The following is a 13,171-nucleotide window of genomic DNA, read 5'->3' as shown; positions in this document are numbered from 1 at the left end:
CCCTCATTTCCATAATTATTCTTTGGGTTCTCAGCTAATGGGGGAGGTGACACAGGGACATTTCTTAAATCTTCCCTTATATGGACACAGCCCAGAAGAGAACCTCATAGAGACCGGCTCAGGGCTACTTGAACTATGTGATCTGTTTGCCTGAGGGGAGGGAAGGGGGACTGAGACCTTTGTCCTCAAACATGATATCCTTACTGAGAGGAGACTATTACCTATTTCCTCACAAGGATGAACAACAGTCAGGTAAGGTACTCAAATAGACTAAAGAGAGATAGGATTGCTACCCTGGCTTTTGAAAAATAAATAAAATATAAGGGAGTCTAAGGGGAAAGGATGAGGGAAAATACCTGAGGGACAGCACAGATCAGGATTAGGGCCCACACAATTTAAGAGTTGAGAGGGGGAGCGGCAGCTAGGTGGCGCAGTGGATAGAGCACTGGCCCTGGAGTCAGGAGGACCTGAGTTCAAATCCGGCCTCAGACACTTAACACTTACTAGCTGTGTGGCCCTGGGTAAGTCACTTAACCCCAATTGCCTCACAAAAAAAAAAAAAAAACAGAGGGGGAAACTTGGAAGTGGCCATTTAATCCAAGCCATACACAAATGGAATCCCCCACTAAAACACACCTACTTACTGAGTAGTGATCCCGCCTTTACCTGAAGATTTCCCTAAGGAAGATGAACCCAACTACTTTTTCTTTTTTGGGCTGGGCAGTGAGGGTAGTAGGGGCAAACTCTAACCCTGACCCTATATCCACATCCAAACCTAACCTTCAGACTCTAACTTTAGATTCACCTCATTTGTATAACATAAAAATTGCTTTAGTTACAGACCTGCAGAATGGTCTGCTTATGTAAAGTGGGGAACTGTCTGTGTGTCACAAAATCTGAGAATATGTACTATGCTTCATATTTGGCATCTTCTTTCTACCAGTTCTATGGAGCCATTCTTGTTATTTTGACACATTCATTTTCAATGTTTTTTGGGTTTTTTTTTTTGGCGGGGAGGGGGTAGGTTATTTTGTTTACACTGTTGTAGTCATTATGTAGTGTTCTTTGCTCTGCTGAATTTACTTTGAATCACTTCCTATACATTATTCCAGGATTCTCTGTATTCATTGCATTATTTCTTATAGCATAGTAATATTCCATTACATTTGTATACCACAAAACTCTATTTAGCCATTCCCTAATTAATAAATGGGCAGCTAGGTGGTGCAATGGATAGAGCACTAGGCTTGGAATCAGGAAGATGAGTTCAAATCCACCCTCAGACACTTGCCCAGGGTGAGTCACTTAATCCTGTTTGTCTCAATTTCCTCATCTGTAAAATGATCTGGAGAAGGAAATGGCAAACTACTCTAGTATTTTTGCCAAGGAAACTTCAAATGATTGAAATGACTGAACAAACAATTGATAAACATCTACTTGGTTTCCAATTCATTACTAATATAGTGTTGTTATACTTTGGTGTGTATGGGGACTTTCTTCTAATCAGTGGCCTTCTTTGGGGATAACAACAGTGGTAGAACCTCTGGGTCAAAGGGTAAAGACATTTTAGTCACTTTATTTGCATAATTCCAAAGTGCTTTTCAAAAGGATTGTACTGATTGATAGCTCCACCAACAATGCACTAGTTTGCCTAACTTCCCATAACAATTCCAACATTAATGTCATCTTTTGTGATTTTGGCCAATTTGTAGAGTGTTAGGTGAAACCAGAGTTATTTTGATTTGCATTTCTCTTAGTGATTTGGAGTATTCTTTCATATGGCTGTTAGTAGTTTGCAATTCTTTTGAGAACTGTTCATATCCTTTGACAACTTATCTATTGGGGAATAGTTTGGGGTAACATATTTATAATATATACACAAATATGTGAATATTTTTGTTCATACATCAATTTGATACATAGATTTATTCCCATTTAACTACTTCCCATATTATCCTGGATGCATTATTTTGTTTGTGCTGAAACTTTTCAGTTCCATATAATCAAAGTTATGTATTTTAGCTCTTGTAATTGCCTCTGTCCCTTATTTGGATAGTGCATGTCTTACCCATAGTTTGGAGAGGTGTATGATTTGTTTCTCTTCTAATGATTTCATGGTATTGATTTTTAATATTAAGGTCAAGTATCCATTTAGAATGTATTGTAGAATATGGTATGAAATGTTAGTCTAAACTTAATTTCTGCCAGATTGCTTTCCAGTTTTCCTAATTTTGATTAAATAAGGGTTCTTTCTTAAGTTTATAATTTGTTTTAAAGTTTACTAAACATGGAGTCAATGAATTCTATTGTTTCTCACTCTCCCTTAATATATTTCATTGATCTATTTTAAAATTTTAAAATATTTTTCCAATTACATGTAAAACCAATTTTTAATTCATTTAAAAATTTTTGAGTTCCAAATTCTCTCCATCCCTCCCCTACCCCTTCCTTGAGAAGGCAAGCAATTTGACAGATTATAATGTGAAGTCATGCAAAACATATTTCCATATTAGCCATACTGCAAAAGAAAACACAGATTCCCCCCATGCCCCGCCCCCCAAAACCAGAAAGATGTTGCTTTTTAAAAAGTATTCAGAATCCACCAGTTCTTTTTTTTCTGGAGGTGGATAGCATTTTTCAGCAAAAGTCCTTTAGAATTGTCTGGGATTATTATATTACTAAGAATAATTAAGTCATTCACAGTTCATCATACAATGTTGCTGTTACTGTATACAATGTTATCTTGGTTCTGCTCACTTCACTTTGCATCAATTCATTTAAGTCTTTTGAGGTTTTTCTGAAACCCTCCTGCTCATCATTTCTTACAGCACAATAGTATTCCATCATAGTCATATAGTACTTGTCCAGCTATTCCCCAACTGATGAGCACCCCCTCAAATTCCAATTCTTTGCCACCACAAAAAGAGCTACTATAAATACTTTTGTACATATAGGTCCTTTTCCTTTTATCTCTTTGGGATACAGACCTAGTTGTGGTATTGCTAAGTCTAAGGGCATGCACAATTTTATAGCCCTTTGAGCATAGTTCCAAATTGCTCTCCAGAATGATTGGATCAATTCACAACTCCAACAGCAATGCATATGTCCCCATTTTCCCCACATCCCCTCTAGCATTTCTCATTTTCCTGTCATATTAGCCAATCTGATGTGAGATGGTACCTCAGAATTGTTTTAATTTGCATTTCTCTAATCAATAGTGATTTAGAGTATTTTTCATGTGACAATAGATAGCTTTGATTTCTTCTTCTGAAAATTGCCTGTTCATATCTTTTAACCATTTCTCAATTGGGGCAGACAAACTGAGAACTGGGAAAGACCTTAATTTAAAAAGGCTGTCACCCACTGCATCCTGGACCATCACTGATCATCTTGACTTGTCTTGTCACTGGACTCCGATGACTCTGGATAAGAGTAAGGTTAAAGACTTTGAACAGTTCTGCCTCACTTAAATCCAATTCATGAGCAAGTTAAGACATCACCTTCATGATATCACTGGTCCTCTTTGAGAATGAAGGACAAACAACAGTCAATTGGGAAATGACTCATATTCTTATAGATTTGATTCAGTTCTCTATGTATTTGAGAAATGCAGCCTTTAACAGAAACTTTAGAAAAAATTTTCCCAGTTTTTTTTCCTTTCCTTCTAATCATGGCTACATTGTGTTTATTTAGGCAAAAGCCTTTTAATTTAATGTAATCAAAATTATCCATTTTTACTTCCCATAATGGTCTTTTTTATTATAAATTCTTCCCTTATACATAGAATTTTTTTTTTGCCATTACAAGATAGTTTTGATGACTGGTACTTTTATAATATAGTTTGTTTAATTTTCTTGATGTTCTAGATCTTGCCTTTGTAATTTTCACTGTTTTTTTCCTGATTCTGCCCCTCTGGGGTTAAACAGAAAAAGTATAATCCCTCTTCCACAGAGCTAATATGTCATAGGTCTTCTCTTTTCCAGGTTAACCATCCTCAGACCTTTCTACTGAGCCTCATTCAAGTACTGGTTGCTGTATTTTAAATGTTTTTCACCTTTTCAATGTCCTTCTTGAATTGTGATGCCCCAAGCAAAACTCAATACTACAGATATGGTCCAAACAGTGCACAACATAAAGGGACTATTGCCTTCTTATTCCTGGAAGCTAAAAGATTACATGATTGCAGCTCAATTCCTAAAGTGGTATTCTGGCTTTTATATTCATTATTCATGTGGTTTTTTTTTCTTCTCATAAGTATGAAGAATTTAGGTAAGCCAAATGCTCTGAAATATTTTTTCCTCATTCTCTCCATTATTTCTTTGATGATTAAATTATGGATTCCAAAGGTGGGCATAATCCCACATTCATCACATTTACAAGGTGTATCTCCAGGATGTATTCTCTGATATTCTGATATGAGTAAACATAATGTTCCAAACGAAAGTGTATGTATATTTAGTACTCTTTTTTTTTGGTGAGGCAATTGGGGTTAGATGACTTGCCCAGGGTCACACAGCTAGTAAGTGTTAAGTGTCTGAGGCCAGATTTGAACTCAGGTCCTTCTGAATCCGGGGCCAGTGCTCTATCCACTGCGCCACCTAGCTGCCCCCTATTTAGTACTCTTTTAAGTTTTTTATGAAATATGATTCTCTGATAATCAGTAAGCTGTCTTTTAAATGGAAAGACTTCCATATTTATTACATTTCTACATATCATCTGATGCTGAATAAGGTTTGTGTTCTGACAAAAAAGCCTTTCTCACATTCATTTTATTTTTATAGTTACTTCCTTGAAACTTTTTTTGTGTGTGTGAGGCAAATGGGGTAAAGTGACTTGCCCAGGGTCACATAGCTGGTAAGTGTCAAGTGTCTGAGGCTAGATTTCAACTCAGGTTTATGGTTACTTCATTATAAATTCTTTGATGGGATCTCCAGTGAAAGGACTTCTCACATTTATTACAACCATAAGGTTTCTCTGTAATACGAATTATCTGAAAATCACAAAGTCCAGAATTCATACAAAAGCCTTTCCACATTAATTATATTTATGTTTCTCTCCAATATGGATTCTCTGATTAGCTAAGTCCTATACTGTATCAATAGGCTTTTCCCCATCCATCACATTCATAAATTTTCTCTCTACTATGATATCGTTTATGTCCAATAAGATGGGATTTTCGGCAAAAGGTCTTCCCACATTCATTACATTCATAAGGTTTCTTTCCTGTATGAACTTTCTGGTGTGAAGTAAGCTGTCCACTGAGACGGAAGGCTTTCCCACATTCATTACATTTAAAAGGTTTTTCTCCTGTATGAATTCTCTGATGAACTGCAAGCAGAGACCTCCATTGAAAGTCCTTTCCACATTCATTACATTCATATGGTTTCTCTCCAGTATGAATTCTCTGGTGTGCAGTAAGCTGTGAGCTCAGACGAAAGACTTTCCCGCACTCATTACATTCAAAAGGTTTCTCTCCAGTATGAATTCTCTGATGTACTATAATTAGAGACTTCCACTGAAAGGACTTCCCACATTCATTACATTCAAAAGGTTTCTCCCCAGTATGAATTCTCTGGTGTACAGTAAGCTGTGACTGTAGACGGAAGGCTTTCCCACATTCTTTACATTCACAAGGTTTCTCTCCAGTATGAATTCTCTGGTGTAAAATAAGTTGTCCGCTCTGGTAAAAGGCCTTTCCACATTCATTACATTCATAACGTTTCTCTCCGGTATGAATTCTCTGGTGTACAGTAAGTTTTGTCCTGTGGCCAAAGGCCTTCCCACATTCATTACATTTATAAGGTTTTTCTCCAGTATGAAGTATCTGGTGTAAAGTAAGCTCTAAGTTCCGGCGGAAGGCCCTCCCACATACATTACATTCATAAGGTTTCTCCCCAGTATGGATTCTCTGGTGTACAGTAAGCTGTGACTGCAGGCGGAAGGATTTCCCACATTCTTTACATTCACAAGGTTTCTCTCCAGTATGAATTCTCTGGTGTACAGTAAGTTGTCCACTCAGGCGGAAGACCTTCCCACATTCATTACATTCATAAGGTTTCTCTCCAGTGTGAATTCTCTGGTGTGCAATAAGCTGTGATCTCATGAGGAAGGCCTTCCCACATTCATTACATCCATATGGTTTCTCTCCAGTATGAATTCTCTGGTGTACAGTAAGCCGTCCACTTAGGTGAAAGGCCTTCCCACATTCTTTACATTTATAAGGCTTTTCTCCAGTATGAATTCTCTGGTGTAAAGTAAGTTGTGAACTCAGCCTGTACTTTTTCCCACATTTGTTGCATTCAAAAGGTTTCTCTCCAGTATGGATTCGCTGGTGTAAAGTAAGCTGTGACCTCAGGCGGAAGGCCTTTCCACATTCTTTACATTCAAAAGGTTTCTCTCCACTATGGATTCCCTCATGTAGAATAAGTTGTGAATTCCAGCGGAAGGCCTTCCCACATCCCTTACATTCAAAAGGTTTCTCTTCAGTATGAATTCTCTGATGGTGGGCAAGTTCTGTTGACCAAAGGAAAGCTTTCCCACATTCATTACATTTATAGGGTTTCTCATCAGTATGTAATCTATGATTTTCAGGAAGGTCTGAATGATTACTAAATGATTTCCCATTCTCATTGTCCTTAGGAATGATGAATTCTGAAAAGACTGATTCTACACCAAAGCCTCTGCCATTCTTATTATATTCACGGTCTTTCACTTTACCGGCACGTTTCCTCTGGGTGATTTTTACTTGGCTAGAATGTTTCTCTTCATGATTCTGTAGACTCTTTAAGTTGATATCACATTCCCAGGCTTTTCTCAACTTTAAGATACAAGGATTGTCCATTCTGAGTTTTTCCCTGGAAGATTCTTCAATAAATGTGCCCAGCGCTGAACTTAACTCTCTGTTTTCAAGTTGAGTTTCCCAATCTGAAAGAAATAAAACAAGTAAATATTCCATGATACCCCTGACACACATGGCCTGTCTTCTGTCTTCTATTGAGAAATAAAATTGTAATACTGCAAAAAGCAGAATAAATTATATTATAACCTTAAGTTTGGAGTCTTGACAGAAATGTCCTTTGGGAACATTGAATTTGGATGGGGAGAAAAATACATCTTTATTTCAATATAATTAGTTTCCCTTGTAATCTCAAGTAATTTATTTCATGCATTTAAAAACATGATTCTGAAAAAAGGTTCATTGGCTTTACCAGCTGGCCAAAGGTATCCATTATACACAAAGGAAAGAAGCCATGTGGTAGAAGAAATATGTCAATGATTATTGTGCTTAAAGTCAGGTACACAAATGAAATCTTTCCCATGGATAAAAGACCCTGGTGAGAGAGGTAAAGCAGTCATTAACTGTTACAAAATAGGAAACTGAGGCTCATATAGAGTTTTGTGACTCCCCTAAAGCACATTGCTCTTGTTTGTCCTTCGTTCTCGAAAAGGATCATGACATAAGGGCAATATCATGACTTGAAATGAATTGAAGTGAAGGAGGGAGGGCTGTGCAAGGTCACCAACCTCATTCTCTTCTCCAGAGCCATCTGGGTCCAGTGGCAAGATATATATAGCAGGACAATTGGAGATGGCCTCAGATGTTTAAAGTAATTGGGGTTAAGTGATTTGCTCAGGTTCACATAGCTAGTAAGTGTCTGAGGTGAGATTTGAACTTAAGAGCAGGTTCTCTTGACTCCAGAGCCAGTGCTCTATCTACTGCACCACCTAGCTGCCCAAGAGCATACTGCTAAGAAGTCAGGGAATCACAGAATTTGAAAGGGAAGAGGGAGCTTAGTAGCCATCTAGTCTAACCTACACACAAAAAAAGTGTCATCATAATGTGTTGTTCATTCTTCGTTCTGGAAGACCAATGACATTATGAGAGTGATGTCCTGCCTTACTCATGAATTGGATTTAAAGGAGGCGAAGATACATAGTCATCAGTCTTACTCTCTCATCCAGAGTCATCAGAGTTGAGTGGCAGGACAAGAGTCAAGATGACTAGTGATGGCCCAGGATGCAGTGGGTGACCTTGGTCTTTTTAAATTAAGGTCTTTCTTAGGTCTCAGTCTGTCTGAGGCAACACCTATTTAATGACTAAGGGTTAGGTAAGAACTGAGACAAAAAATGGTCTATTTTACCATCACAAAAGCATAGATCTGGGGGCAGCTAGATGGCGCAGTGGTTAAAGCACTGGCCCTGGATTCAGGAGTACCTGAGTTCAGATCCAGCCTCAGACACTTGACACTCACTAGCTGTGTGACTGTGGGCAAGTCACTTAACCTCCACTGCCTGCAAAAAACAAAACAAACAAACAAACAAACAAAAAAAGCATAGATCTGGGTGGGAAAGACACTCAGAGTTTCTGGCCATAACAGAAAACAATTGCTATTTGCACTCACCTAAACCACAAAAACCCAAACAATAAGCACCAGAGGCTTAGGCTGGGGTATATTACTGGCCATTCAATGAAAATCAGAGTTGTCGTTTTTGTTGTTGTTTGTCCTTCATTAAAAGAGGACCATGACATCAAGGTGATGTCATGATTTGCAGTGAATTGGATTTAAGTGAGGGAGGACTGTGAAAAGTCACCAATCTCACACTCTCCTCCAGAGCCATCTGGGTCCAGTGGCAAGATATATATAACAACGACTGGGGATGGCCCTGGATGTTCAAGGCAATTGGGGTTAAATGACTTGCCCAGGGTCACACAGCTAAGTAAGCGCCTGAAGTGAGAGTTGAACTCAGGTCCTCCCAACTTCAGGGCCAGTGCTCTATCCACTGTGCCACCTAGTTGCCCAGAGTGATTTGGGTTTAAAAGCATAGTCAATTAGTTCCATTTGAATCACAATGAACTTTTTCTAGAGTTATATTTCAAGAACTCATAAATGAAAACTGTTCAGGACAAAGTAAATTGTCCCAGCTTTTTAAAAAAAATAAAGTAAATAAACTGAAAAAGAAATTTGGGGGCAGCTAGATGGTGCAGTGGATAGAGCACCGACCCTGGAGTCAGGAGTACCTGAGTTCAAATCCAATCTCAGACACTTAATACTTAACTAGCTGTGTGACCCTGGGTAAGTCACTTAACCCCCATTGCCCCGCAAAAAATAAAAGGAATAGCAAGTTGTGCATAGTAGATTTGCAGCTTCATGTACAATCATCTTTTTTATTGTGTTATATCATGGAAATGCTTATTTTATCAATAAAACAAAAATTAAATTTTAGGGCAGTGAGGTAGTGCAGTGGATAGAGCACCAGCCTCACTAAAAAAAAAGAAAAAAGAAAAAAAAAGAAAAAGAAATTTGCCTTACAAAATATATCTTACAACAAATATATTACAAAATATAAGCAACCAAAAGTTATATTCCTTTGGAGAAAGAGACCACATGTGGTGAGGGAAGGAGAAACTGGGAAGGAGGAAAGAATAGGGAAGGGGAAATAGAGGGAGAGAGGGAGAAGGATAACGGCAGCGTTCTCCAACTCAAACTGGCAGGTTGGGTCCTTAAGTGAGGCACAGATGAGCAAAGTCATCAGCCTCACTGTCTCATCCAGAGTCATCAGAGTCCAGTGTCAAGACAAGAGTCAAGAAGACTGGCAATGGCTCTGGTTACCCAGCCTCTACTTACTTGAAGACTCCAATGAGGGGGAAACATACCACCTCTTGAGGCAGAACATTCCACTTTGGGACAACTGTTAACTGTTCTGTTGTTGTTGTTGTTGTTTGGTGAGGCAAGTGGAGATAAGTGACTTGCCCAGGGTCACACAGCCAGTAAGTGTCAAGTGTCTGAGGCTGGGTTTGAACTCAGGTTCTCCAAACTCCATGGCAGGTGCTCTATCCACCTAGCTGCCCCTAACTGTTAACTGTTGAGAGACTTTCCTTGAGAACAATCCTCAATCTCTCTCATTGCCACTGTCACCCACTACTCATCATTCTGGTCTCTGGGGCCAAACCACAACATTTCTGATTCTTGTTCAATATGATAGCTAACACATCCCCCACCGGTCTTCTCTTCCCCAGGCTAAGCCCACTTCCATTAACCTCTCATGGCCCTCTTCTCTTCTCCCTTTACTATTTTGGTTGGTGATCTCACCAGCTCCCATGCCTGCCAGAAGTCTCCCCATTACAGTCTATCCTTCACTCCAGAAACAGTCATTTTCCTAAACCACAGATCTGCCCATGTCAGCCCTCTACTCAATCCAGCAGCTCTATGACCTCTATAATCAAATCTAGGGGGCAGCTAGGTGGTACAGTGGATAAAGCACTGGTCCTGGATTCAGGAGGACCTGAGTTCAAATCCAGCCTCAGACACTTGACACTTACCAGCTGTGTGACCTTGGGCAAGTCACTTATCCCTCATTGCCCCGCAAAAACCAAAACCAAAACCAAATCGAAAGTATTCTATTTGGCTATAAGGGAGCCATCATGGCACAGTGGGTAGGAAACTGGGCATGAGTCTGGAAGACTCATCTTCCTCGGTTCAAATCTAGACTCAGACACTTACTAGCTAGGTGACCCTGGGCAAGTTACTCCACTGTTTACCTGTTTCTTCATCTGTCAGTGAGCTGGAGAAGGACATGGCAAACCACTCTAGTATCTCTGCCAAGAAAACCCCAAAAGGGGTCATGAAGAGTCAGACACAACTGAAATGACTCAACAATAACACTGGGCTCTAGAGCCCTTCATATCATGTTCCCCTCCTCTCTTTCCAGTCTTCTTACACCTCACTCTTTTCCACACACACATCATTCAATGACCCTGGCCCCATGTAGGCTCTTTACACAAGACACTCCATTACCCAACTCTGCCTTTTGACCAGCCATCTCCCATTCCTGAAATTCTACTTCTTCACTGCCCTTTTCTAAGTTCCCTTCAGGCCTCAGCTAAAGTTGTTCCTTCCCTAATAGGTCTTTTCTCAATCTCCTTGATGTTAGTGCCTTTCTTCTGAGATTATATCAAACATGTTCTGTATGTATTGTTTGTGTGTTGTTCCACCATTGGATCATACATTCCTTGAGAACAAGAACTATTTAGTTTGTTTTTTTGGTTTTTGCGGGACAATGAGGGTTAAGTGACTTGCCCAGGGTCACATAGCTAGTAAGTGTCAAGTGTCTGAGGCTGGATTTGAACTCAGGTCCTCCTGAATCCAGGGCCAGTGCTTTATCCACTGTGCCACCTCGCTGCCCCCAGAGAACAAGAACTATTTTTTTTTTTTGCTTTTCTTTGTAACCCTGATGTTAAAAACAGTGCCTGGCACATGGTAGGTGCTTAATAAATGCTTATTAACTAGACACAACTATTTTTTGTTTGTTTGTTTGTTTGGGTTTTTTTGGGCAGGGCAACAGGGGTTAAGTGACTTGCCCAGGGTCACACAGCTAGTATGTGTCAAGTGTCTAAGGCTGGATTTGAACTCAGGTCCTCTTGAGTCCAGGGCTGGTGTTTTATCCACTACGCCACCTAGCTGCCGCGACACAACTATTTTTTAAGAAATAAGAACAGGAATGCAACCTTAGAAAATATGCAGAAAACAAAGGTTCCAAGGAGACAAGAAAACAAATGGGACATTTTGTTGCAACTGATACATACCTCTCAGAGAATAAGTGAATCTGTACAGGGTCAAGAGAAGGGATCAGGAAAATGATTGTTGAGAACAAGGAGATCCCAAAGAAAGACAGAAAAAGATCTATGCCCTTGTAAGGCCCCTGTTCTCCCAGACTGGACAAGAGAACAGGAAGAAACTTGGTAGGAGAGAAATGCAGCTCCTGCTCAGTGGCCTCAGCAGCTGTCTAGAGGCCTGGAGTCTTTAAGCCTGGTCCAAGCTCTTGGGCCTGAATGACCAGGTGACCTGCTGCTGGTAATGCCTCCCCTGCCCAGGGTCACTCACTCACCTGCAAGGCCGCTTCTGGAGCAGCCTTCCCCTGGCCTCCACGGTGCTCCCCCTTGTTCCAGCTGGTGGATCACATCTGGTTTGGATCCTGCAAGTCCTGCTTGGGGTAATGGGAAAGAACTGAGAAGATTCCCCTTCACACCAGTCTCAGGCCCTCTCTCTACAGGGTCAAGGCCAACGCATGGTACAAAGGGCCTCTCCTGCCTTCCTAGAAAGCATGTAGGGAAGGGGACCAGAAAGGGAATTCCTTCAGTCTGCAAGGACCTGCCCAGCCCTGCCAGGGAGAAGCTGGGGCCAGAGGACAAGCTTAGGGAGGAGCCAATCAGGCCTCTGCAGCCCAGGGGCCTTGCTAAGGGGAGGAAAGGAGACCCTCCCTGGGCAGAGCTGGGGTCCTCACCCAGGCAGACCAGGTTCCGGTAGTTCTCCAGCATCACCTCCCGGTACAGCTCCCTCTGGGCAGAGTCCAGGTGCCCCCACTCCTCCGGGGTGAAGTCCACAGCCACGTCCTTGAAGGTCACTGGCCCCTGCAAGACCCAAACCCCCTGTGCTTGCCCAGTGCCAGCCCTGGGAAGGGGAGGCTGGCAGGAAGGGGGGGCAACAGCCTAGCCCATGTAGCAGCCTATGCTCCCGGGGCACTGAAGGTGCACATGCGCCCTTCTGTATCCTCACCTGCCGAAGGGGGAGGGGATAACGGGGGTCAGGAAGCCCTGAGGCCACATGCGACCCCAGACCCCAGCAAGGAGGACAGCAAGAGCATCTGTACACAGTAAGGGCCACATAAATGCGGCGGAGCTTGCTGGGGTGATACCTTCCCGGAGCACTCGAGCAATCAGTGTCCATGAAGCACCTACTGTGTGTCGGGCCTCAGCAGGCAGGGGAATGAATGGGCAAACCTGCCCCCGCCCCCTTCCCCAACCCTACCTCTGGCAGAAGGGCGGGGCTGGGCGGGGCCCCTTACCTGGTGGGGCCTGGCTCTCAGGTGGTAGGTGGGAGCCATGCCTTCCTTCTCCGCCGCTGATTGGCTCCTGCACCAGGCCCTGCTAGGATGACCAATGGGAAGGCAGGCCCGCGGAGGGGGCGGAGAGGGGCTAGGCCCAGCGTTCAGAAGCCACTGCGCAGGCGCGGCCCGCTCCGAGGTGGCGGTCTTCGACTCCACTTCCCCGTGGCTTCCCAATGTCTCCTTCCCTTTCGGCGCCTCCTCGGCCGGCCGCGCCCCGTCCTCACTCGCGGCAGCTCTGGACACAGGGACCCCGAGCTGAGATCCGCCGACGAAGGGAGGAGCTGCG

At 42.0% G+C, this 13,171-nt stretch overlaps 2 protein-coding genes across 3 annotated transcripts in view; one reads left to right on the top strand and one right to left on the bottom strand.

The window, feature by feature from the left end:
- Nucleotides 1-6,772, top strand: part of LOC122746405 (zinc finger protein 69 homolog B-like) — a 42,770-nt gene extending 35,998 nt beyond the window's left edge. For both annotated transcript variants that reach the window (XM_043991983.1, XM_043991981.1), the window contains one exon: nucleotides 6,640-6,772. In XM_043991983.1, the coding sequence (XP_043847918.1) occupies nucleotides 6,640-6,655 (16 nt within the window). In that variant the 3' untranslated portion in view covers nucleotides 6,656-6,772. The remainder of the gene's footprint in view (nucleotides 1-6,639) is intronic.
- On the bottom strand, nucleotides 3,300-13,171 carry LOC122746399 (zinc finger protein 345-like). The gene is made up of 4 exons (XM_043991972.1): nucleotides 12,844-13,171; nucleotides 12,283-12,409; nucleotides 11,887-11,982; nucleotides 3,300-6,924 (listed from the first exon to the last, which is right to left on the bottom strand). Exons 1-4 carry the CDS (start codon nucleotides 12,880-12,882, stop codon nucleotides 5,096-5,098), a joined length of 2,091 nt encoding a protein of 696 aa, XP_043847907.1. The 5' UTR covers nucleotides 12,883-13,171; the 3' UTR covers nucleotides 3,300-5,095.

This window comes from Dromiciops gliroides, chromosome 3 (assembly GCF_019393635.1).
Source record: "Dromiciops gliroides isolate mDroGli1 chromosome 3, mDroGli1.pri, whole genome shotgun sequence".
In the NCBI taxonomy this organism is placed as follows: Eukaryota; Metazoa; Chordata; class Mammalia; order Microbiotheria; family Microbiotheriidae; genus Dromiciops; species Dromiciops gliroides.
The sequence above is the reverse complement of the archived record's forward strand: the minus strand, read 5'-3'. Positions and strand labels throughout refer to the sequence as shown.

Bases quoted from the DNA above. Each gene is read 5' to 3' on its own strand.
- LOC122746399 (XM_043991972.1), bottom strand. From the start codon at position 12,882: ATGGCTCCCACCTACCACCTGAGAGCCAGGCCCCACCAG. The intron at 11,983-12,282 runs GTGAGGACCCCA...TACCCCAAGCAG, and splicing joins CCGGAACCTGGTCTGCCTGG to GACTTGCAGGATCCAAACCA. The intron at 6,925-11,886 runs GTGAGTGAGTGA...TATTTCTTTCAG, and splicing joins CTCCAGAAGCGGCCTTGCAG to ATTGGGAAACTCAACTTGAA.